Below are 26880 nucleotides of genomic sequence, written 5' to 3'. Positions count from 1 at the left end.
ATGAACGCGGAGAACCAGGGCTGCAGCGAGCGGCTGGTGACGGCGGCCTATGTGCGCCAGGGGGCGCAGGGCCGCCGCGCGCACGAGCTGCGCCTGCGGGCGCTGCTGGAGCAGGTAATGGGGCCGCCGCCCCCCGCCCTGCGCGCCGGGGCCGAGCGGGCACTGAGCAGCCCCGTCTCTGCCACCACCGTCCGAAGTGGGGCAGAGCCGACACCCCCGCCCTCCGCGCACCGGGGTTCGAGAGGGCAGAGCGGCCCTGAGCCGCCCGTTGGCCCTCCGAGCAACCGGGTCGGGCAGGGAAACCTCCCCCGAGCCGGGCTGGTCGCGGCGGCCCCGCGCAGCCCCGTGAGCGCGCAGGCCGGCCGGGGTCACGGACTCTGCCCTCGGGCTCGGCGGCGCCGCCGTGTCCGGCTGGGGTCACGGACTCTGCCCTCGGGCTCGGCGGCACCGCCGTGTCCGGCCGGGGTCACGGACTCGCCCTCGGGCTCGGAGGCACCGCCGTGTCCGGCCGGGAGAGCCGCTGCCGGCACGGCAGCGACCTGACTGAGCCCTAGAGTGAAAGGCCTTGTTTGGGAAGAAGAGAAAATTACTGCCCTGGGTTGTGCGTTTGCCGAGAAAGGCCCAGCGAACAGTTAAATAAATGTTTAAAAACAGTGAGATACTAGCACATTGTTGCATGAGGTGAAAAGCGATACTTGTAAGGTGCCAAAACAATGTATTTCATTGCCTTCAGCGTATAAAAATCATTGTCAATGAATTAGCAAATGTTTCAGTTCTTGAGCATCCTCAGTCATGCCATCTACTGTTTCCAACTTAACTTTGATACCGCACTTGATAAACTAATTAGACTTACTGAATTGGCTGTTTTGTTGCTGGGCCATGTGAAAAAGCCTCTGGACGTATAAAAAATCTTCATGGTTTTATGGGTCCCTGCTTTGAGAACCTTGTCTGCAATTTGCAAAGATGGATGCGGTTGTTAATTCAGTAAAGAGCACAAGAAAGAGCAGGTTTCTTCTTGCAGGTTTTGATATATTTTGGAAATGGTTTCCTTCCCTATTAGATAATAACTGGAAAGTAATATGTGTAGATAGGAAGATGTATTACATTTAAACTATATTTCCCTTCTGCTCATGTTTTTGGTTCTCTAATATCTGAATATCTTCCCTTTTGTGCAGTTTTCGCTGTTGAGTTCTTGTACGTCATGTCTAGAGAATACATCAAATAATCTGTAGTCTTTTAGGGAGTAATTAACATGTATGCCCTGCAGCGGTTTTGTATGTACCATAGAGAACACTTGAAGGTAAAAGATATCCTGATTGTTTTAATGTCGGGATGTGCTAATGTAGTTGTATTTAACACATGGAAAAATCATTATTTAACTTTTCTCTGGATACAGCTTCATAACATTAGATAGTATAAAAGAGAATAATGAAAATACAGACTGCTGCTTAGCATGAGAAAGAAGGGTAACAATTATCAAACAAGTTGCATAAAGTTTTGTTAATTTTTCATGTCCAAATTTCATAATTTATTTTTATTATTATTGTTAAGGGGAAATGTCCTGAAGATGGATGGGATGAAAGCACCATTGAATTGTTTCTTCATGAACTTGCTATAATGGATAGCAATAACTTCCTGGGCAACTGTGGCGTTGGTGAGAGGGAAGGAAGAGTGGCATCAGGTCTTGTTGCCCGAAGGCATTACAGGTACAAAGTATTGACTGTTTTGAATTATTCAGGTTATTATTAATGCTTTCCAATGGCATACTTTATTGTGGTTTGTTTATCTATTGAATTGATACTGCTTTCTATATTAAATTTTCATTAATAACTCTATAGAAAGTCTTGAATGAAGCAAAAAAAATACAGGATTATGTCCTGTACATTGAATTTGTAGAAGCTGAAGATGTTGAGTCATCCTTTACAAGGGAAGCAGAAATAGGAAGAGATCTTAGTGTTTTAAAATAATTATGCCTTTTATAAAAAGGTGCAGCTTTTAATCTGTATATTATTAAAAGCTACTGTACGTTGTAGTTGCCCATTATTGAACGTTGACAGTGAACAGCTATTTGTATTTTTAAATATTTGTTAATAGCTTTATAATGGGATTAGTTGATAAGCAGATGAAACCCCAGTCCATCTATAATAGATTTTATATGAAGTAAGGAGATCACTAAAGACAAAAGGTGCCTTTATTAGCTTGTAGCCCTTCAGACTTACTTAATGGATATGTTGGATGCTATCATTTTAGAGGCTCTGCATTAATTTCCTTATGAATGTACTTTGTATGTGTGTGTTGAGTGCTGTGCTGAGTGTCTTGCTGTGATGTTTGATCCAGCAGGAGTGAATCAAAGTGAAAGTTCCAGGATGTTTCTTTTCCAAAGATAAACACAAAAGTATATTAGAGGCCAGAAGTTTAGTAAGCTTGGTAAGCACATGGAGGTTGAGTTACTTAGGCTTGATGGCTTTCATAAGCCCTACAATACCATGATAAATTCATGTTTAAATCCAGGGATACATCAGTTTGGCTTTTTTAGTTTTGTGTGCAGCTCTCTAGGCTAGGATATCCATGGTAGGGGAGGGGATGATATCTGGGGAAGTTTTGCTTTTGGACAGTGCTGGGGAAATTGTGCCTGGCTCCTGGCCAGAGGAGCCTGAGCTGTGCTCACTACTGCTGTTCCAATGCAGCTCTGTCACCTGGCATCTCGCTTCTCCTGTGAGTGTCAGCAATAGCAAGGTGTCCTCCCCTCACTTATTTCTGCATTAAGTTTTACAGGTGACTTGGGGAGTGATGGAGGAAGAGGAAGATGGTTTTCAAGCTGTCTCTTCTTTTAGCTTAATAAAGGGGCAGTGTTAGGGAAGATTACTTCTCGGGAAGTAGTACATAAGTGCACAAAATAAAAAGTACTGATATGAGACAGCTATTAAGAACATAGCAGGAATGAGGGAAGAAAATATTTTGGGTGGAGTGAGTATTATATGTAAGTTTTAATTAATCATCAAGTGTTTGTTGATTTCAACTTAGCACTTGAAACAGGAAAATAAATTTAAGCTGTAAAATCATGCTCCAAGAAGTTCTGAATATCATATACTCATTGGACTGCATTTTATTCTGTTGCCAAGACAAAAAAAGGAATTAAAGCCATAAGTAGGTGTATACTGTTACTAGCTTACTTGAGCAGCTGCTGCATTTCCGCCATGGGTGAATTCATTCTGTAAGCTTGTATTCTATAAATTACTTCAGGATCCTCCACTCCTGAGCTAAATAATGTTCAGTATTTACAAACACAGTTTATAACCAAAATTTGTAAACAGAATTCAGAGAAACATATTTTTCCAAGAGAGATAACATTGAACAGCAAAATGATAGATGAAGTGAAGATGTGTAAGATGGGCAGAGCGATACATATATCCATGTATATCACTTTGTATATATTATTTCCTTGCCTTATGGAGATGAAGCATTTGTCAAGGGAGTATCTGTAATACCACTATGCCTATGCTACCCTACACTATAGACAACTAATTTTTGTTTTCCTTGGTTGTGTGTCTGAACATGTCAGCATTTCTAATGCTATTTTGACATACATCAAGAAGTGCTGAGGTGTTAAAAGGAAACTTAAATGGAAAAGAAAAAAGGAAACTTAAAAGGAAACCTGCCAGAGGCTAGAGGTGTTGCTGCTGTGGGTCTTCTCAATGTTTTTACTTGCATGCAGGAACATTGTTAATCTACTGTTATAAAAAACCCCAAAATTTCATACAAAAAAAAGTGTACTTTGTTGAAATAGAATTGATTGTGGCAGGTACTGATGTTGCATTGTGTACAAAGTTTTCCACAATTATTTATCAAGTTAAATTTTCTTCACAATTATTTATCAAGTTAAATTTTCTTATGGCTTGCAGCGTGGAAATCTTGATGTGTGTTTTCAACTTGATGTGTGTTTTCAACTTCTTTTGTTTAGGTTGATTCATGGAATTGGAAGGTCAGGTGATATTTCTGCAGTACAGCCCAAAGCTGCAGGTTCAAGCCTTTTGAACAAGCTTACTAATTCTGTAGTTCTGGATGTTATAAAACTGGCTGGTAGGTGTAAATTTGAAAAATCTCTCTCATTTGTGAAGTTCCATCATGGATTCTTCATGTTAATTTCTGACTTGCTTTTTCCATGCAGGTGTCCGGACAGTGACCAGTTGCTTTGTGGTTCCTATGGCAACAGGCATGAGTCTGACTCTGTGTTTTTTAACATTGAGGCACAAGAGACCAAAGGCAAAGTACATTATCTGGCCACGTATAGACCAGAAATCTTGCTTTAAATCAATGATAACTGCAGGTAAGAAGGTAACTGATTGATGACACAGTGTGTGTTCTTCCAACAGATATGAAACTTCCCTCTATCAGAGTGACCAATTCATACCCTTGTAGTAAGATACAAAACAGGCTAATGCACGGTAGTTCTGCTTTATTTGTGCACTCCTGATTTCTAACATGTAATTAAAACGTGCATGCTGTCTTCCTCATGCCTTGCAAAATGCAGGTGTGTGCAGTGGTACTGAGGTGGATAAAGGAGTCAAGTGAGAACAATACTAAGGAAGTTACAGTTCACTCTCAGAGTAAGGTGCCTAATCTGCTGTCCTTAGAGTTAGGTAAAATCAAAACTCATGGTTCAAATCTCTCTCTCAAATTTATGCAAAAACTTCTGTCCTAATTGTGATCAGAAGGTGCCAATCTGTGTGATTTGCACAGTCTTTTTTGTTAGAATCTATTCAAACAATAGTAGCACGATGTGTTTTTCAAATGTATACTGGAACTAAACCTCCACAATTAGTCAGATTTGTTGAGTTATATTAAATTCTTGCTTTTTTTGGTCAGGTTTTGAGCCTGTGGTGATAGAAAATGTATTAGAAGGTGATGAGCTACGGACAGACCTTGAGGCAGTGGAGGCCAAAATCAAGGCTCTTGGTGCTGAAAATATCCTTTGTGTGCATTCTACAACATCTTGCTTTGCTCCAAGGGTACCTGACAGGTAAGCAGTCTTTGTAAGAGGTGTGTTATTTGTTACTGTTAAAACAAATAAACATCCTCCCTACCCCCCAACAACAACAACAAAACCCAACCAACACCTCCATGTTTTGACCATCCATCTTCCTAAAATTGCTTCTGCCAACAATTAGTAAAGGTTCTTTAATCCCCTTCCAGAAAAGTATATTAAAAAAGTGAGAGTTACACAGAAGATTTTTCTTCTGTTATGTAAGTGAGGTTAATGTTGCTCTCTTGTGGTGAAATTCATGTCATTTTGTTTGTGGTTTTCATAAAATTTCATGGAAGTAGTAAAAGTAGTTTCTCATGGAAACATAATCCAGGAAATGTAGCTCCATAGCTAATACCATTTTTTGATGTTACTGTTGCCTTTTCTACTCTTCTCCACAAGCATAGGAAAGAAATGTTATTGACTCTAAAATGTGGCAAGTAAAAATATATTTCGCTCTCCTCTCCTCCTCTCCTGCCTTAAAAAATCCTCCAGTGTTTATCATAGGTTAACCTAGTTGCTAGAGGGAAAGATGGGAGTTAAAACCATATAATTCTGTCAGGATACTATGAACATTGCTTGAAGTCGACTTGCAGATTTATTGGCTAACTTAAATCACAGCTATCAAAACTGAATGGTTGTTTTATAGCTTGGGTAAATGAATCTTCTCCTTATCTGCTTCCTCTTTTTGACATGCTCCTATTGTTTTGTCCTCTACAACTAAGAGATTAATTATTAGGTAGTGGCACTATGTTATAATATACCACAGATATAGGAAGATTTGAATGTACTTTCTGTTTAAAAGAAACTGTCAACTATTGAAGGCCATAACCTTCATCTTCCTGTGGGAAGGAAAGCCCTGACAGCATTTCTGGAGGGTGCAATTTTAAATGTCTGTTTTGAAATATCTTCATTTGTAAGGCTTTATTTAGTTGTGGTGGCCGTGTTTTTAAAATTTTAGTAGCTTTATGGCTGCCACACCTATGGTTTTCCTTTGAAGTACCATTTATTTCTATGGGAGTAATTCTCTAGTGTATAAACCCTCTTTCTCAGTATTCTCCCTACTGTTGTTGTAAGGTGTTTGTAAAACTACTGTATTTAAGAGGACCAAAGGGAAAGTGTCCTTTTCAGTTGGTCTGTGGACTTAGCAGAATTCTCTATCTTTTTACTTTCAGTAGTAGAAAAAGTAGAACAAAGCTTTCTTTTCATGAACTTTAACAAACAGGAGAGAAAGAAAGGAAGAATAAAGTGGGAGATACTTCTGTATTTGTGACTATTAAGAACTTCAGTAGCCAACTTCTGGTAATGTTTTATTTTTCTGATATGATTAGTAGCATTTTCAATGCTGCATTCAAGGCCTTGGGAGCAGGTGCAGGTGCATACAGGTGCTGTGCATCATTTGCTTCCCTTGCACACTGACACATTCTCTTCAAACTGTGGCATTCTCATTCTGTATTGCACAATGAATCTAGTTGTTCAATTGAATATTTTTAGGGAAAAAAGACTTTTCTATTTTCAGTACTTGTAGAGGATAGGTTACTGCTCCTTTAATTTTCAGAAGGTGAGAAAGATGAATATAAATAGCTGTACACTCTCTATGTTTCTAGTTTGGTCAAATTCTGTGCCTGCACTTGACAAGAAGCCTATAAGAGGAAAGCTATGTTCCATTGAGTCTCTCTAGAGGGTGAGAAATGTGTCTGATTAAGAACTGTCAGGTCAGAAGGCAAAAACTTTGCCCTGCATAATGTATTTCCTCAAGTATTCTGTTAATGAGGGGAAGCCACATGAGGAGCAGCTGAGGTCCCTTGGTCTGTTCACTCTGGAGGAGACTGAGTGGAGTTCCCATTGCAGTTACAACTTCCTCATGAGGGGAAGAGGAGGGCAGGCACTGATCTCTGCTCTGTGGTGACAGTGACAGGACCCAAGGGAATGGGCAGAAGCTGAGCTGTAGGAGGTTTAGGTTGGATATCAGGAAAAGGTTCCTCACCCAGAGGGTGGTTGGGCACTGGAGCAGGCTCCCCATGGAAGTGGTCACAGCACCAGCCTGACAGAGTTCAAGAAGCATTTGGACAATGCTCTCAGGTGGGTGGTGTGACTCAGGGATTGGGCTGTGTAGGGCCAGGTGTTGGCCTCGATGATCCTTGTGGGTTCCTTCCATCTTGGAATATTTTGTAATTCTGTGTTGAGAAATGTGAAAAATTATTGGAAATGCAGCTCCTCACAATTATTTTGACTGTAGAAGATCAGTATGTACATTATATTGCTGGTGTTTCCTAATTATAAAGTCCTTTTGATTTTTTTAAAGGATAATATGGTGATGATGATTTCCTAAGAATTTATGTTTGGAAAAATTAATTTGACACTTGCAGCAGAATTTTGCATTGCAGAACAACACTAGAAAATGTAATAGAAATAGAATGCAAAGGAATGTCACCTCTTGGAAAATGTTTTTATACTCTGTCACATTTTATATGTATGTCAGTAAATTACAGTGAGAGGCTGTACAGGAGGAGATAGAGTAAAAATGCATTGGAAGCAGAATTTCCTGATTTTTTTTTAAGGTAATATTACCTTTATCATTACTTTAAATTATTTTATATTGCCTAATTTTTTTCAAATAGATTATATTTCTAAAATAGATTCAAAAGTTTGGGGAAAATCATGAGTAATTTTTTTAAAATATAGCATGATTGGAGTGCTTCAGAAAAGGGTACTGCATATAAGTATGTTTAAAATGCTGAAGGATCTTACTTAAAGTGATCAGTGTGCTCACATAAATCTTAATTTGGCTGATTAATCAATCCAGGCTGAGCTCACTCTGATTTCAGGGGGTTCTAAAGGCAAGTGAAGAGTAAACAGCTGAACAGATTTTCAATTTGTTGATGTCCATATTCAGACATTTTAGGGCTTTCCATTCCTTTAAAGAATTTATTTTTTCTTAATCAGTTTACCTGAAGCATGCAAGCATGCATGAGATTCCAGCCAAAGGATCAAAATAGTAGTTCTTTTGAGATAAACAGAAACATGTAAAAACTTTCTGTTACAGGATGCTTTTGATTCCCAAGACACTGTTGAAACTACTGTAGACTGTTTTCATGTTGAATAATAGAGAAAAGAAAAACTAGTGACTAGCTAAAGCTATGTAGTTAATAGTAAAAGCAACAACAACAACAAAAAGCTTGTATCTAAAGCTTAATGGTTTGGGGTGTATTAACTGGTGTCCAGATAAAAATTTGAGTGAAGCAAGAAAAGGTCAGACTAGATCAGCAATTTGCAGTATATGTGAAAGCCAATAGAATTTTCATCTTAACTTTTTAGCTTAAGGTGACAAATACTGCCTTGAGGTACTAATCAAAAGAGTTGCTTTTCTCATTCTGGCTTCCTTGTAGACCTTTCAGTCTTTTAATGGTCTGGCTTGTAAGTTGAGCTACAGTAATCAATGCTTCTCTTAATTATGATTTTATGCTCACAGGCTGGAGGAGCTGTCTGTAATTTGTGCTAATTATGACATTCCACATATTGTCAACAATGCATATGGAGTTCAGTCTTCAAAATGTATGCATCTCATCCAGCAGGTAGGAGCTGTGTATTTCCAATAACATTTTTTAGCAAGTATAAGTAAATTGGTGATTGTGGCAAATTTTATCAGATGTTACAAAGCTTTGAGAATAATCCCATGCACGTCTGATATGTGAACAATTTTCTGGGAAAGCACAACAGACAGAAATAGAATTTAAGCATAATAGTTATTTCTATTATGTGCTTTTTATGTAACCCAAAGTTTATTTAGTTTTTGGTATGTTCGTGTGTCTTTATAATGGAAAAATATCCTTAATAAGCTTTCTTAAAATACTTCCTGAAGTTGTTAACTAAAAGTAACATAATGGATCATACTTGAATCAAAATTAAGCCTCCAACAGAATGAGTTACAAATTTTTAATTGAAGGTACAGAATTGTACACCAGCACTTGATAGATGTTGTCGCTGTTAAAATATTGTTGGCACAGAGAATGGCTGAGGAAACTGGTTTAAGTTCAATGTTATGCTCAAAAAAGTTTAATTTCTGTTGCTGTTCAGTTTGAAGAGGATGTTGCTTGATATCTGAGATCAGTCATGAAACAGAATTCTTGCATTTTTCCTCATTGTGTTGTATGTGCATTGCTCTTTAATATTCTCTTTTCTGTTACCTATTCAAAAGAATAGGGGGTTATATTTTAATAGGATCCAGAGGATCCTGAACTATTGGTAATGTAAAATATGCTGGTTTTTTTTTTTCTGATTGCTAAGACATTACGAACAGGACGCAGACCAGCTTAATGTACAATTGTGAAAGAACATCATGTTGGCATTTCTAAATCTTGAAAGACTGAGGGAATTAATGAAATAGAAAATAGTATATGCTTTATTTGTAATGTACTTAGCATGTGTTTATTGTATTTAACTTACTCAAATTTAGTGAGAAACTAACGTGAATGAGGCTGTGGAAGTGCTGGATTTTGCTGCATGAAATTTTCTAATGATAAACATTTCAGACTATAATGCTACAAATACAATTTTTACTGTGTTTGTTTTGATGTTTTTTCTAGACTCAACAGGTTGGTTGTTCCTTGTTTATGCAAATGTATATATTTGAGCTCTGATTTATTTTTACATTTTCTTACAAAATTTATTACTTGTGCTAGAAAATTTTTGTGTTTATGAGAAAGTAGTTATTAATGAATACTTAGATGTATGAATATGCTGAGCACAGTGTGAATACGACTTGCAAGAGTACCACAGGAAAAAGCTTTTGAGACCGTTTCATGTTGTGCTTTTCCTCTGGTATTCTCCTGTCAATTAAATCTAATGGTAGCTGCTGGCATTCATGTTCCCAACAGAAAGCTGACAAACTTGGAGTGTTCTTCCTGTCTTCTGTGCATTAAGCTATCAAAGTATAGAACTAATAAATGAGGTTTAGTTGGCTCTGCTTTCTTTCTGTTTGCCACAGGTATTAACTCTGTTTCTACTTCTTATATTTAGGATGTAGTTGTAAAAATATGTGTATTTGCACGTACTTTGATATGTATGGGGTTTAACCTACTTTTCAGGTTCTTATGCTTCATACTTTTTAATTGTACCCTACACAGTTACATGCTACTCAAATTGAAGGTATACTGCAGAATCTACATTTTTTCCTTTGAAAATAGGAGTGGTTTGGTATAAGGATGTGGGGAATACCTGCTATAAGAAGGTACTTGAATCTTGATTTTGAAAGCAGCCTTAGAAGAAGGAGTGCTGTAATAAGCCTGTTTGTTTAATGCAAATTTATATATGTATTGAAAAAAGTTTTGCTAATGAAGCATTAACTCATAGCCTTTTAGCGTGAGAGTTGTAAAAAGTGTTCAGGATTGAACAATTTTAACTGTATAATTCCCATTAAATTTTGAGGGGTTTCTTTTTGATTGTTGCTGAAATGGAGCCACACTTAGACTTGCAGGAGCTAAAATTGATATTTTAAATCACAGCAAAATGGGAATTTATAAGGTTCTATGTTAGGCAGACAATGGTACCAATAGTAAGCAGTGCTAAAAGAGGTAATACTGTGATTTTTATGTTTTGATCACAAATGCAGTATCCAAGAGTTTCAGGAATTATATTTATTTTGGCTACACTTTTATATAATTATTATGCTATCACATTTCCCTTAGTTCTAATGTATGCTGTGGATTTTTTTTTTTTTGTCTTTTTTGGTAAAGGGTGCTCGAGTTGGCAGAATAGATGCTTTTGTTCAGAGCTTGGACAAAAATTTTATGGTTCCAGTAGGTGGTGCTATCATTGCTGGCTTCAACGAGTCCTTCATTCAGGAGATCAGCAAAATGTATCCAGGTAACTAGTTCATGGGCTGATTTCAGCATACAGAATTGCTGTAGAAAACTTGATTATCAGCTTTCTTTCACATAATTTTTTTTTGCCACTTTAATGTATATATTGGGTTTTTTTTTTTCAGGAAGAGCATCTGCATCTCCTTCTTTAGATGTCCTCATTACACTTCTGTCTCTGGGAACCAGTGGCTACAAAAAGTTACTGAAAGAAAGAAAGGTAAGCTTTTTGGCAAGCAGTATTTTCTTGAAGTCAGCTCTGTTGCAAAACTGCTTTGTGTGGTAAATCCAGTTTCTGTCTAGAAAGCCATTGAACTTATTCTGAGGCAGAGCTCTGAATCTGGAAAGTCAGTGTGATACAATTACTTCTTGTCTCAATGGTGCTTGTGAGTAAGCGTGACTTCCATGTTGTTGTTTGTTCAATCCAGGAGGCTAAACAGAGGGCCTGTACTACCTTGTACAGTGTTCATGTTTGTTCTTCCTAAATGTGACTAAATAGTAGGATTTTGTCCACAAAAACTTAAATGGAGAAATACTGTACTGTTTTATCATGGTCACACTGCTTCCAGGACAGGAGATTGGACACCCAGAGTAACCCCAGGTCTGTGCTCTTCCTCTTTTGTCCCTATTGTGCCTTTGTGCTGTGATAGTGCTTAATTAAATGTTTGTGTGCCACATTCTGTGGAGAATCACAGCTTCTGGTTGGGTTATAAATACTGTGCATTGCCACAAAAAGAGAAGAGTATTGTTGTTTTAGTTATTCATCTAAACATACAACTTAGTTTCTTCTTTGCTTTTCACAGACTATAGGTTTTAAGTTGGGTATAATTGCACTGCAGAAAAATCCAGTGCATGTCAGGTTGGAAATTGTATATCTTGAGTTACCCTTAATTCTGGAATTAATAAGTCTGATTTTTCTCTCTTTATATAGTAATGCAGAAGATTCTTTTTGTAGAGTCCTCATATAAGAAATGCTGTGAATTAAGTACTATTAAAATAATATTTTTAAGCTATGCATTATCTGTTTCATTATTTTGTTTGAAAACTATGTTCCAGTTGTTTTCTGCTGACAGGTTGCTGCTATCTCTGATTATGTGGCAGAGCAATAGTTTTAGGTGCTGTGACTTATTTCTAGCTGCTTATAGGGCATCCATAAACTCTGTACTGGAACTGAGGTCCCATAGGAATAGCTAGGCTATAGAAAATCAAACCAACTTAGCAGCCTTACAGTGACTAAGAAGTCATCTGTGCAACTGAAGTGAAACCAGCTTGTGAAACACTGAAAGCAGTTACTTTTGCCTCTACTGCAACATTTTATTCTGGACTGTTGTATGTATTGTGATTTATGTTTTGTGTCTTCATTAAAAGCAAATTGTATTTTTTCCCTTTTACTCTTATGTCCAGAAGAATCTCAAGTGAATTTATTGTTTTCTATGAAGCTGATTTAGTTGTTAGATTTCTACCAGTAGCTGATGTATAAAGGGCATGAGAAATATTGTCCAAGTCATAAATAATAATTCTTTCATAAATGTCTTAATGAATAGCTGTACACTTTGAGTCACCTAATTTTCTTGGAAGTAGAATTCTAAAGTGAGCACAGTATTATATTTTTACAACTTCAGGCCTTTTTATTTCAAATGTGAATATTCTCTATAAACAGAGCCTTATATATGTCATAAATATGTTTCTTTTATTGGATTTGCTGTAGAAAGAGAAACATTTTTGCTTAAATCTGTTTGTTCCTGAATTGTAAAAGTGCAATAGTGGTAGTTTATTGCCTGTGCTCTGAGGAAGCAGAGGCAGAGCTATTAAGCTTCCAGCAGGAGCTATTTATAGCTTGACATTGAGTACTCCTTTCTATATTGGTGCAGCTGCACCTACTCACACAAAAAAAATCAGCTATAAAAAACTTCAGGTATCTTTTTTTCCTTTCTCTTTTTACCTGATCTTGATTTGTATGGGTGTTACTTCAGGTTATTTGAGCTTAGGCCAGAAAGCCCAGAATATTACTGAGAAGAGATTAGTCTCGCACAAACAACAAAATAATGCCCAGTTTTTATTCTACACAGATTAGCTATTTAATACAGGAAGGGATGTACATGGAGTGAGAATTTTTTTGACAGGCTGGGAGTTGTGGAGTGTGCAATTGTCCAAGAGAATGAGATTATATGTAGTGATACGAAGAAGTACTGACTTTTCAGAATTCCTTTTTATATGTTTATTTGATGGTTATAACAGTGGTTTCCTGATCTCAGTAGGCCATTCTAGGTCCTTTTGCAGTGCAGAAAACAGCTAGTACATAGTCAAATTTGTTAATATCTTTGCTCTTAAAGAACTTTATGTAAATGTTGTATTTTTATAGCAACTTTTGATGCCTCAGTACAGGTTATGTTAAGTCCTGTATTTTACATTTCTAGGTCATAAAAGTTGCTATTTTCATATACGTGTGTATGTGTCTAAACCATATGAAGTAACTATAGTTGTTGAACTGTGTAATGGCATAAGCAGGCTTAGTTATCATCTCAAATTTCGTGGAGAACAAGAGCCCCGCGTTCAGGGTTTGCATTCAGAACCCTACAGACCAGGTTTAATACCTGCTATTATCCAATATGGTCCTTCTAATCCACTTAACTAATCATTATACCAGTATTATTGAAGAGGTGATGGTTTTGTTTACAGCAGTTATGGATTTCCTCATTAGACTTAACAATCAAGATAACTCTCATTTTCTTAAATGCATTTCTGTGTTACTGTGGGATGTGATAGAGCTTTTTATATTGGTATCCATCTGTCTGCATACTTTGAGAGTAAAACTGGAGTTATTTTTATGTCCTTATGGAGTATGTATCTAAAATATTTAAAATCATACCGAGTGGGAGGAAGTTGTTTGGGTTTTACAATTCAGTATAATACTGGGTTTATGTTTCATGAGTTATCATTGATGTAGTAGTTCTGATTGGAATAAATTATTTGCATAGTTCAGTGTGAGTTTGTATTGCTGCTCTACTTACGATGGAAGAAGAGGAAAGACATTTAATGAGGAATATTAAAAATGTAAAAAAATCAGCTATTCTCAAAGCAAGATAGACATTTGTTACTCCTTTTTTTTTCTAGTCAACTTGTTATACTGTAGCATGTCAAATATGAGAATACTGGAGGATTTTCCTCATGTGAGGTGTATGTAACCATATTCAAGCTTTAGAGTAGCTGGAGGCAAATTAGTTTAAATGAATTGTTTAAATTGTGTGTAATTAAACAAGTGCCAAGCATGAATGGAAATTTCAGAAGCCTCCATACTTAGAGCCTGTGTTGAAGTGTGGGTCACAGAGTCTGAACTCAAGGTCTCACAAGTGCTGAAGAGAGAATGTGTTGATTGCTGTTGTTAAGAGAGACCTTTAAAAAAATGTGAACGTTAGTGTTACCAAATCAGATTGGCAAGGCTTATTGGGCACTTTGTTAGATACTGATGATATAAAGATTTCAAGGTTCTGTAATTAATTACGTGTTTTTAAAACTTTCTAGTGTATATCCATAACAAAAATTCCAGCAGTACAAGAGAATCTGCCTAGGAGGTTGTGTAGTATATGCAGGTGTCACACACATACACATACAGTTTGTCATGTGTTTGGCTGCATTTCAAGAAGCTGAGCCTCATCTGGGTTCTCATCTGCTGGCAGGTGTCCACGCTCAGCCCTGCAGCTCCTCTGCTGGGTGGGGCCCAGGGGCTCTGGTCAGATCACAGCAAAGGAGCAGGAGTGTGATGGCTGCGTTATAAAACAGCTGCTGCTGCAGAGTAAGGTGGGACCAGATCAGTCCCAGGCAAGTGTAGGGGAGCTGGCAGCCTGTGTGGAGGGTGAAGAGGCTGTAAAATGACTCCTGTGCAGTGTCCTCTTCTGCACCATCCCCAGCTCTGTGACCGTTCCCTGAGGACAGCTCGTCTTTTCAGGTGACAGTGACACAGGGAGAACCTCCATCTTCTTTTTCTCTGGAGTCACTGACTTTTTCCTCACTTGTTTCCCTCCTGTTGTTTTTGTTTGCAAGAACAGTGCCTATCCCAATGGAGCAAATGAAGAGTCACCTATGCTAGTGTAGGTTCTATTACATATAGTTTTATAGTGTAAATATAGTATGATCCAAATATTTTTGTTACATGATTGTTACAACACTTCTTGAAAATATTTTTGTATATGTATGTGAAAGTAGACTGTTTCATCCAAACAGTTGAGTTATTTGGCCTGTTTGATGCAGATAGTATTGTTGACTTGTTCTTTGTTTTTTAAGGTGTTTTGTTGGCTTAGGTGCTTAAAGAACCAGAAGTGAAAGACACTTCCACATAGTTTAGTGTTCATTTGCCTAGCCTAATGAGGTTTTGTGATAAGTTTCTAAGGTAAAGGATTGAATTAATAATGAAACTTAACTGACATTTAGTGCTTGAGCTGTTCAGTATAACTTCAGCATTATATTTGGCTTCTTTGGAGAAAACTTGAGTGCCTGCTACAGAAAATCTATTATGTAGGAGCTCAATTATATATAATTGCTTAGGGTGCTTATAAATTTTCCATATATGAGAAATATTTTATAATGGAGGTTGGTTATAGATTTGACCTCACAAAAATATTGCTTTAATCCTTTTATTTTGGAAAGGCAGTTAATCTATTTTGCAACAGACTTCTGAAACTATAAAATGTCTAGAGGGCTTCCAATGGAAAGATGCAAAATAGTGTTCATAAAAACACTATTTGAATTTGTGTTCAACTGTTGAAAATACGTACTTGGGGTTTTTTGCCATCTTTCCATTATCCTTTGTTTTAACTATTTCCTATGTATGTAAGGGCTCATCTAGTAACCTAATTTCATTGAGTAGATTTAATTAAATTTAACACATTTATGCAGTCGGTAACTTTTTATACCAACTTTCAGTAATACTTCCAGTATTCCTTTCAGCAATCCTTTAAGTTATACTATAAGAGATGTATCAGAGAATTTTCTAGATAGAACACACAAAAATTATTTGGAAATTGGTCTTGTTCCAGTATATTTTTGTCAGTACTAATTTCAGCAATAATATCTCCAGAGAATTTATATATGAATTTATCTCACAATTTGTGTATTTCTACAATATTTTGCTTCAGTTTTAGAAGTAAATAGCCAGCAGAGGGAGCACAAATTAATTTATGATTTGTATTCCAGAATAAATACTAATAAAAGGCTAGTATATTAGTGATGCTTATTATGGAAAGTAACAAATTAATAATGTGCTTTTAATAATGTGAGGGACCAGAGGAAAGGCAGAACATTTGAAACATGAATATTTTTCAGCATCTGTGAATGAACCGTAAATAAACTCTGAACTAAAGCCATAAAATCACTTGATTTATGAGAAATAAGAATGATTTTAACAGATTTCAAGTTCTGATAATTAGACACAGATACCTCCCAATTTTGGAGGTGTTTTTTTTCAAGTATTACAGAAGCTTTATGTTTTTGTGGATAGTTGTATCAATAGCCTAATTCATTTAGACAGTAAGAGGGTACTCTTTTCTCTCCATCTGTATTTGTTCTGTGATATTAGGAAGTACAGGTGGGGAGCTGTGTTCATTTAGTTGCTCATGAAGGGAGGCAAGGTTTCCTGCGGTGGTTCAAGAAGAGCAGCTGTAACATTCTTCTAACTTAGGTACCACAAACCTCATTTGGTTTCATAAGACCTTGGGGAGGGTCTGTTCAAAAGCATAATTTTGATCACAAGCTGTAATTTATATCTGTCAGAGTCCATAGGTCAAAGCAGGATACTGCTCTACAAACAGAAGAGGTAATTCTATTTAAAGAATGAAAAATCACTTGTCAGGTCCAGAAATTGATGAGGATGCTTAAACAGGCAGTCACACTGAAGCAGATAAACAGGACAATTTTTATTGCCTCAAAGAGGAGAAGCCTGGTGTTTAATATCTTTTAAAAAGGCTACCCAGTGTCTGTATGGTTTTGCTAGTTTTTATGAGAGACTAAGCATTAAAAAGGATGGAAAAAATGCTAAAGCTTACAATAAGAATGGTGTTTATTCTTACTCTGCCCATAAGTGTTTTGAGCTGATATCTGAAAAGGAATGTATTAAACTGAGGAAGAGCATGAGCAATTATCATAGCTTATTACAGGGGAAGAGGGAGGATATAAAATACAGATGAAATAAGAGAAACAGCCTTTTATGTGCAGTGTGGCTTGTATTTTTGCCAAAGTATTTATGAATCTCAGTCTTATGACACTTTCACAGTAAAGGTGCAATCCCATTAAGTGATAGCAGAAATTCAGATATTTCCATTCTTATAGTCAGCTTGAACAGGAGTGGGGTCCTAGGGAAAGGACAAACTGCTCAACAGAGCTGAGTATTCAGGAGAGTGTATATTGTGTGAAACAAAATACAGTCAAATGTGTACTTATAGCCTCTTTAAGAGACTGGATTTTTATTCTCATACAGAAAAAGAAATCTCTGCACTAGGGGGAAATGTGATTGTGTGATACATGGTAGCAAGATATACTGCTTTTAGTCTGGAATGTATTAAAGGAGAGAAGACAAAGTAAGGAGCAATTTGCCAAAACGTGGCCATTCATTCCCAGTGGTTTAGGGGACTAGGGCACAGGGAGGCTCTTGAAAAGTGGTGTGGGGTAAGACTTGCTGTGCAGTGGGAATCTCTTCAAGATTTTCTACCTCCCTAGGTTTCAGGGCCACAGAGAGAATGAGTGACATCCCAAGCACATATATTAGACCAGATAGAGACTTCTGTATCAGCTTGAGAGATAAGAACAGTGCTCAGGAAATGGAGCTGTTCCTTTATAGAATTATTTCAGAGAATTGTCTGATCCCCTTACTTGGTGCACATGAAAAGAGAATCAACTGAGCACCTGTAGGATATAAAGGAGACATAACAGTTTTGTGAAATTGGTGCTATTTTCTCTGTTTGATAGTTAATAACAAGAATATTGCATCTTTTTTTCAGGAGATGTTTTCGTATCTTTCAAGTGAGCTGAAGAAGCTGGCAGATAACCACAATGAGAGACTGTTAGACACACCACATAATCCCATTTCCTTAGGTAATTGTTGGGGTTTTAACTTTAAAAAAAATCTAATATACTGTGGATTCATAATGCATTTCCACATACCATTCCTATATATTAAACAGCACTACACTCTACTCAATTGAATAATAATTCAATAAGGTTACTAAAAAAGTTATCTAATATAAAAAGTAGTGTGGCAACTTGGACCCATTATTTTGCTCCTGTCCAACATACTCATTTGACAGAAATTAATTCAAGACAGGCTAAAGATGTTAGCATGTAGTAATACTTCATAAAAAATAGATTTAAAAATAAATTAGGTTATAATTACTCATCGTCTTAGTTGTAAAAGAAATTATGGAATTCCTACTCAGGGTATTTGTTTTAACCAAAACTTCTGCTGAACACCAAAATAATACTGCCCACCTGTGCAGAATCTGCACAGAGTCTAACCAAGAGGTAATCTATGACAGCTTGTGGAAAAATAAAAAATTATATGTAATGTTTCTTTTTTTTTCTTTGTATGCAAACACAAATATGTGAATAGATTCTTGCTGTTGGAAAGCAACTTGTCATTTGTGGTAGTTCTTTGGAGAAAAAGTAGCTTTGTAGCAGTTTTAACCTGACCTTGTGTTACTTTAGCCATGTCACTGAAGACTCTAGATGAAACTAATGATGCTGCTGTTACCCAGCTTGGATCTATGCTTTTCACAAGACAAGTTTCTGGAGCAAGGTAAGGATATTATGAATTTAAAAGACTGGGGAAGTAGGGCATATATTGTAGGAAATCCTGTGAAGTGTTTTATACCAATTGTGTCATGATTACAGAAGGCAGCCTAACGAGTTAGAGAGTAATCACCCTTTGTCATCACTGTTATCGAGCAGTAATGTCTCCCTGCCTGAGTTGGCAGTGAGGCTTTCTATGTCTGCTTTGGTATCCTAAATAGATAATCTATGCCTATTTAATTTAGTGTCACTATTCCCTAGTATCCCTTGATTTCATTTAGTTTCCAGATGTTGTCTGATCTTACAGTATAGGTGTAAGCTACAATGGAGGATCTTTGTTTTGTTTATTGCAGCACAAATATGGTTGTGCTGGATGTCAAGGGAATAAGCTTTTAATATCCTACACAGCTTTTTGTCAAATGGAAAAAAATTCTGCTTTCTGGAACTAATTGTGTTTAAAAAAATTTAAAATTAAAAATCTATAACCTGAGCCACTGAATTTATTCTTAGAGACACTGTTAAAATGAAATGCAAGCCAAACAGTCTTTAATGATTTTGGTTTAAACCTTTTAGAGGAAGAGAATGATTTAAAATTTGTTTTGGCAGCATTCCTTAATCTGAATATTACTGCTGCCATGCTAACTTCTGCCATAGACTTAATGTTATTTTTTTGTAGCAGAGCTGAATATTTCCACATCAGAAGGTATGCTTCATTAGCTTGGATTATTCCACTTCCTGCACAGATGAATGACAGTAAATCTATATGTACTGTGGTTAGATGCTCTCTTTAATTTGTCTGTCCTAACCTTGGCTGGTTCTGTAATTTTAACCATATTAGGCTGAAATTTTTTGAGTTTACATTTTTGAAGTTAAAACTTTAGAATTCTTTCCCTGATGTGAAGGTTTCAGGTTTCCCTTTTGTTACATAAGTAATTATTTTGTAAAATATGCTTTGACCTGGCATTTCAACAGATTTGAAGTTATGCTGGTATTGAGCATCAATGGTAGGAATAGCAACTCCCTACTTCAATAGGAACTTGTGTAATTGTGTTCAACCTAGAGTACCACATAAAATGTCAAGGCATCTTTAACTGAATTGTGATTTTGTTTGTTTGTTTCAGGGTTGTTCCCTGTGGGTCTGTACAAACTGTGAATAACTACACTTTTAAAGGCTTTATGTCACATACAAATGACTATCCTTGTGCTTACCTCAATGCTGCCTCAGCAATTGGAATTAAAAAGCAAGATGTAGATGTATTCTTGAAAAGACTTGACAAGTGTTTGAAGACTTTTAGAAAAGAAGCAAAGCAAGAAAACTGTAAAAATGAAATCAGTGATGCTAATGCAGCCACAGAACAACTTGAAGACTAGAAGATACAGATTTAGTAACACAGGAAAATAAGGTTTTGTCTGAAGTATGTCAGGTTTGTATTGGGTTAGGACTATGCATCTGCACTGCAGAAATTTATTCTTGATCTTATGTTCTTTTTATTGAAAACAGTAATAAAAATTTGGATGGAATTCAGCTTTAAGAAAGTAGTTGATACTCTCTCCAAGAACAAGGGACCAGACACAAGTTTTTTGCAGTGTATGAAAAATGCACTTGATATCTGCCTATGTAAAGCTTTATGTTCAAAGATTTACAGTTTGCCTTTCAGTCTGTGTGTGGCTATTTGGACAGTGTTTACCAAATCACAGTATGTTTATTCACATGCTTTTGTTTTACAGTATTGTCTGTGGCAGTGACTGAATTCCCTGCTAGATATAGACCACCCAAGCAACATTTCTCTGCTCTCAAAATACTTTGTTTTTCATTAATGAATGTGTCACTTTTAATTTCTTTTCAATGATTTATGCAAATGTTGGCATAGCACTTACTAAATACAGTGTTCAGACTGTGTGGGTAAATGACAGAGTTGGAATAGTAATGTTTTTCAGGTGTTCTCACGTGTCATGAACTACCTAGAACTAGTCAGCCTCCAGTGGCAAAGAGGAACCAGGAGTACCTCATATCCTGTCAGTACTCAGCTCTTGAAAACATTTGCAGCGTAGTTCAGCAGCCTAAAGGAGCCTTAATACTGAATGTCAGGGGTTGTGAAGAGGTACAGTCACTGGGGGAGGTTTGGCTTTGGGTGTTTTGTTTTTGTTCTTCTGATTTGATAGGGTGATCAGATCAAAAACTCACTGGAAAGGAGGAATACCATGAGGAGTAATGCAGTTTTAAGAACCAGTGAGACCTGAGAGTATTTTGGCATTTTTAGTCCACTGTTGTTGCAATAGATATACTTCCATTTTTGTAGTGTCTCTTGCCATTGGCACTGTTGCTTCTGTGGATCTGTGCAGTTGCTGATTTGAATTCATTAAGCAAACAATAGGTTCAGAGTCTGTTCCTCAGACAAAGGTTCCGTATCACTGGAGTGACAGTGCTGCAGGTTGCAAAATGTGTAGTTATTCTTAAGTAATGTGGTTACTACATTGTACATAGCTTCTATGTCATTTACTGTTCAAAGTAAGCATAATGTTCAAAGACATTTTCTTTGTCTGTAATGTAGTGTTGTTCAGGATACCACCATTAATGAGTTCTAAGTGTCAGGAAATGTTTTAGTTACTTTGTTGAGTGGGATCTGAGACATGTATCCTTCAGAGCCCTCTGTAAATCACTTCATCAAAACAGTGATGCTTTTGAGAGATTGTCTGTCCAGCACATTCAAATGAATTCATGCAAAGGTGATGCTAGTATGTGGGAGTTAATAGTGTGCTGATCATCATGAAGGTGCTCTCACTTAATGAGGTCCCTTGTATCTTCAGCTTAAGTTGAACTGCAGCTTCCACATTGTTATTGCTGGAGTTACACATGAGATTGATTAAAGCTTGTGCAGGTACAGCTCCCCTGACTGCAGTCACCATTGTTGTTTGCTGTACAAACACATCCTTGGAGACATGTCAGGTAACTTGGCCTCTGAGCCCTTGTGGCTGTAAGGAGATGTCAATAGCTTGTCTTTTCTTTCCCTTCCCCCTCCCCCCCTCCCTTCCCCCTCCCCTTTTTTTTATTATTTTATGAGAACATGTTGTACCTCAGTTTTTCCAGTCAGTAACACTTCCACACACTTTGGAGCCACATCTCTGCAGCTTACTGCCTCAATATTCTGTATATTGGAGCAGCCAGTGAAAACCACCAGGCCTTAGTGATACCTTTCTTCCTGGTTTTTGATATTGCCTGAATGAGTATAAGTTATTGATTTAGATGATCAGTGAATGTTAGCACTATTAATACAGGAGTTTAGGAGATGTGTGATAGCAGCTAAAATAAGCATTTTGGTGACTAGTATTCTGATTCTGAGTTAAGAAAATAACATTTGCCTTCTCTGAGAGGAAGATATTTCTGCCTTCTTTGGTCTCATAATTTATTGTCTGCTGAAAGTAATTCAATCACTTCTAACACAGATCGAACTGCTGTCTCGATTAATGTTTTTTTCTGTCTTTGAAATGTTTCCCATTTGCAATCAAAGCTGAAAATTTCAACAATGCTCTGAACAAGAGTTCATAGACCTAAGTATGTTTTGGATTTTACTTCCTAAACCTTTTTTATTAAAAAAAAATAAGGCAATGGCTTCAATTGAAAACAAATACAAAATTTAATTTGTGTCATTCGAGTTCTTCACAGATCTTAGGGAAGCCACCTGAAGTAAGAAAATCTGAAATATTTTGAGAAATGTGTCCCACCACAATGTAAGAACTCTTGAACTAAGTATTCATGTTATATTGCTTTGGTAAGCCTTTGTACCAGTTTTCAGTTTTGTTTGCTTGCTTTATCCCCATAAATGTCTTCAGTTTTAATATTAATTTTTTAGAGACAGAACCATTCTATAATGTTGCATAAATGTAAGGAAATTTTAAGTAATTCAAATGGCAATATCCTTCCAAGTAAGTGGAGAAGACATGGTTCTTTACCGTGTATCTGAAACAGGAAATTTAGTAGAGGATAAAAAGTATTTTTCAAGTAAGGGTATAAATTTCTTAGTCTCTGTTCAGTAATGTCTGTAATAAAGTAGTGAAATAACACTGGAGCATGTACCCATGAGCAGAGGTTTCATTTCCTTTGTGTAACAGTTACAGGGAGATTTCATGGCTATAGCTCTTGCCCACTAAAAGCAGTCCTGTGAAAGATGGCAGTGGCCAAACTGTGCAGTGTAAAACAAATAACAAATACATTAGTAGTATTTGCCTTCTCTGAAGATCTCTCCAAGATTGTACAGTGAAGCAGAAAAGCTTCTTAATTAAGTTGCAGCCCTTTTTTTAATCTCTACATACACACATCACTAAAGGCTTTCACATGGCTCAAAAATCTGTAAGAGCCAACTTGCTGCCTCCAGCTTCTATGTTATGAGGGAGACATCTGGGAAGGCTGCCTGGGCTCCAGAACATACTCAGGGCTCACAGAGCAGGAATCCTTAGTAGAAACACCAAGCAGAGATGCCCATTTATAAGGCAGTCTCACAGCTGCTATTTATGTGTCTACCTTTCTCCATCATCTTCTGGGTCACAGCATGTAGCTCGGGTGCAAGGGTAGGCAGGGACCCCTCAGGTTGCTGCAGCCTGAATCACTAAAGTGACTTTCTCCTCTTAAACAGGGCCTGGAACTGTTGTGTGATTGTGTGAGATGCTTTTCTTTCCCTCTGATGTTGCATCTTAGACTATCTGTATCTATACAGGTGGAAGAAATGAGGGAGCAGATGGCTCTGCCTTATAAAAATAGCACTGGGATAATAGAGTGCAAGTGAACTGACACTGAATGACCCATCTCACAGGCTCACTCTTAGTTTACTTTTTTTTTTGTAGTATCTGAGATAATCAACAAAACAAAGGACTTGGAGCAATAATATTGCCTATTTGTGCTTTGCTCGTAACAATTGCCTAAGATACAAAGCAAATAAAATCTACCAGATGCAGCAAATTCTCCTGAGCCTAAGAAAGCAAAATTGTAGTGTTGCAAATGTAAATGCTGGCATTGCAGCTTAATACACATATAAACTGAGCAATCTATATTGTGTGATCATCATTTTTTAAGAAAGGCTGGAGCCCAGAGACTAGCAAATGTTCTCATCTGCAATGTATCAGCAGTTCTCAGTCTTCAGCTGCTGTACAGATAATAATTCTAATTGAAGAATCATTACATGGATCCATATGTGAATGATAGATGGGCTACAGCCTTTTGTTCATGATACTTTAAAAACTGAGTTGCTGCTTTTACTTTTATAAGGGGAGATTAGATTGCCTCCCTCTACTTTTTTTTTTTTTTTTTAATGCAACATTTTAATCACCCTGGTCTGACAGGATTTGGAATCTGAAGGGAAAACAATTTCTATAGCTGACAATTTTTTTAAACAATAGCTATTTAAAGCCTTGAATTGGTTACAAAGTGACACTCCACGGAGAACCTTTGTTCAAATGTTTTTAATTCTGAAACTAGTGCTTGAAAAATTGTGTTCCATGTGCTCTGTAATAATTGTTTTTCATATATTATACTTTTTTTCCCCTCAAAGATAACAGCACACACTTTAGTGCAGTTTAATAATCCTTTTAAAAAACCATAGTTAAAAAGGCATTTGCTCCATTACTCATCAAGCATCTGTTGTATCAAAGAACTGGTAATATATTTATCTTGATGGATAAGCTTCAGTTTCTGGACCAAGTTCAGTGTAACTGGACCAAGCTTTCAATACTCCTTTGGGGATCCTAAAGTCAAGTTCATGGTCTAATTAAGATGGGTGTGATAATTATATCTGCTGCTGAACAGGAGTCTTTCATCAAACTGCATTTCAACTAAATTCAAAGCAGATCCAGTTCAGAAGCTGAATTGATTTCTTAATGTGGATGGTGAAATTTAATTTGCCTTTAGATCCTGTATTCTAATCCAGGCAGAATTATAACTGTTTGATTTTTAACATAACATGAATAGAAAGAATCAGGGCTTTCAGCTGGGTGCTGCCATTGCTATTACTTGTTCTCAAAGGGCTACAAATATTAGGCAGCTGTCTTACACCTGTGCTGTTTGGAGGGTGGCATTGGTCGTGTACACGTACAATGACAGCAGCAGAGGTGTGTGAGTGTTATTGATCTTCTTCTGGGCACCCCAAGTAGGAACACACCACTTGGGAATTCAAGATGAACACATAGCATTACTCCTGAGATGTTTTCTCCAAAAACTCTTTCTGAGGTAAATTTCTTGTGATTGAAGTGTACCAGAGGAGCACATGGCCAAAATACAGGAAAAACAAGCAAGGTCCCCGGCATTTTTGAAGCTTTCTATGTTGGTTATATGTGTTTGGCTCTTGTGATGTATAAAGCTCATATTGCTATGGAAACTCATGCAAAGAATGTTTGCAGCCATCCTTGTCCCTTACCTGAACTATTTCTGAGCTACCTCTGAGGCTCTGGGACAAGGTGCACTGCTGCAGCACTGCAGCTGGTGGGTCACAGGTGCAGCCCTGAGCTCTGGCTGCAGGAGAATTCAGTGCCCAGTCGGGGGAAGCATTCCTGCTTTGCTTTGGTATTGGGCTGCCAAGCAGGTGTGAAGTAGAACTAGTCTGCAGATACACTACTGTTGAGGAGTTAAACCTGCAACTTTCTGGAGTCTGAGGAACTGCAGAAGGGAAAAGAGCTTAGTTTGGTCTACAATATGTCAAATTGAGAAATGTAGCTCTTGAGGGGAAATAATATGTCTGTTATTTTCTATAGAAATGTGTTTTTAAAAATTGCAACATACTGTATAAATTCTTTATTAAATACAGATCTGCTTACTACTCTCATTGTTTTCTTGTGGCTTCTGATTCTATACAGCATCTATTTCAATAGTGGTAGAGGAATTGCAAATAGCTTAGTGGGTGGAGAGGCTTGGGATACAGTAGAGACACATTTTTAAATGGAAGATGAGGAAAGTGTCTAGAAAGTTCATAAAAATAGAAATAGCCTGAAATGCTTGCTGTGCAGTTGAGGAGGTGTTGAGTCTCCAGGAGGATCAGAGTATGCATAGTAAAGTCTTGACCTCCTGCACAGTGCAAGCACCAGAGAATACTGTCAAAATGTAGCTCTCATTTCATCACTGTGGTAGCCTACTCTCTAATAGTATGCATTTCCAGTTTGGCCCTCACCCCACTGAGTAATTTTGGGTGTTTTTTTAGACTCTGCTTTACTAGTGCAGCAGAAAAAGGATGGGAAGGGAGGAAGGATGCCTAGCAGTGAATTGCCATCCCCACTGATGCAGAACCTCCTATGCAAGAAGTCAGTTGGAGCACACAACAGCAGCAGGTGCAAGTGCACATGCCACTAGCTTTTTTTTGTTAGTGGGTTTATAATCAGTAAATGGATTTGAATATAATTTTTTTAATAATGCTTTAACTCGTGTCATTAAAACTCATGCTCATATCCCATGCAGATGGCACAAACTGTCACACTCTGGTTTTCCCTTTGGTTTGGTTTCTAAAAATTTCTGCTGAATGTTAAATCTGTGTCTAAATCTGTGAAAGGATAGCACGTCAAGTTTCAGAAAAGATGCACCTCATGTTGACCTAGCAGTGCATGTTTTCATTGGGCCCCACAGAGTTCATTTTCCATATCTGGAGACATGCTTAGGAATTTCAGCCTCATTAATCCAAAGCCTCTTGAAGGGAGATACTTCTCAGTGGTGCTGTGTCACTGAGAAAGTGGAGGTCTTTGTGGGCTCTTCAGAGTGTCTTGTGCTGGCTTCACCCAGTGACTTCTGGATCCATATGCTCATTTACAAGTAAACTGCTTTCCATCTCTTTTTTCACTGCAATGGGCAGTATAAATGCTTCTTTATTGCTTCTACATCCTTATCAGTATTTAGAGTTATGGCGAATGAAGCACTGCTGCAGCCTCAAGCAAGGCTGTGAGGCACGTGTGGATTTGCTGGATGGGTGGAGCAGGACCCGAGGGTGTTGGAGCTCGGATGATGGCACAACTTGTGCTCCTCATCCTGAAATGCCATTGCTCTGCCAAGTGAGGCAGGGCCTGTGGTGGCCCTCCTGCAGGTGTCAGCTAGGCAGAAGCAAAGTGTGCAGCTGGCCTTGGGGTGTCCAGTCTGCTGATGGGGAAGGGATGGTGTTTTCTCTTTCCTAGATGGATGGTCCTGCCTGGGGCTCAGGAAGCAGAGGCAGTAACAATGTATTTTTGTCGTGGAAGATAGCAGCAGTGACCCAGGAC

At 37.5% G+C, this 26880-nt stretch overlaps 1 protein-coding gene across 1 annotated transcript; it reads left to right on the top strand.

Annotated features, from left to right (window-relative positions):
• SEPSECS (Sep (O-phosphoserine) tRNA:Sec (selenocysteine) tRNA synthase) lies at nucleotides 1-25460 on the top strand. Its single transcript, XM_063157735.1, has 11 exons — nucleotides 1-114; nucleotides 1552-1706; nucleotides 3962-4080; nucleotides 4169-4327; nucleotides 4867-5020; nucleotides 8496-8598; nucleotides 10759-10888; nucleotides 11010-11101; nucleotides 17871-17964; nucleotides 18574-18664; nucleotides 19779-25460. The coding sequence occupies exons 1-11, from the start codon at nucleotides 1-3 to the stop codon at nucleotides 20026-20028; spliced, it is 1461 nt and encodes a 486-aa protein (XP_063013805.1). The 3' UTR covers nucleotides 20029-25460.
• Nucleotides 25461-26880: the final 1420 nt, after the last annotated feature.

The sequence above is a fragment of the Melospiza melodia genome, chromosome 5 (assembly GCF_035770615.1).
Source record: "Melospiza melodia melodia isolate bMelMel2 chromosome 5, bMelMel2.pri, whole genome shotgun sequence".
In the NCBI taxonomy this organism is placed as follows: Eukaryota; Metazoa; Chordata; class Aves; order Passeriformes; family Passerellidae; genus Melospiza; species Melospiza melodia.
The sequence above is the reverse complement of the archived record's forward strand: the minus strand, read 5'-3'. Positions and strand labels throughout refer to the sequence as shown.

What these genes read in the sequence shown, in the direction of transcription:
- SEPSECS (XM_063157735.1), top strand. Translation starts at nt 1, where the DNA reads ATGAACGCGGAGAACCAGGGCTGCAGCGAGCGGCTGGTGACGGCGGCC. An exon ending in TAAATCAATGATAACTGCAG is followed by an intron (nt 4,328 to 4,866) that starts GTAAGAAGGTAA and finishes TTTTTTGGTCAG; the next exon opens with GTTTTGAGCCTGTGGTGATA. An exon ending in GATCAGCAAAATGTATCCAG is followed by an intron (nt 10,889 to 11,009) that starts GTAACTAGTTCA and finishes TTTTTTTTTCAG; the next exon opens with GAAGAGCATCTGCATCTCCT.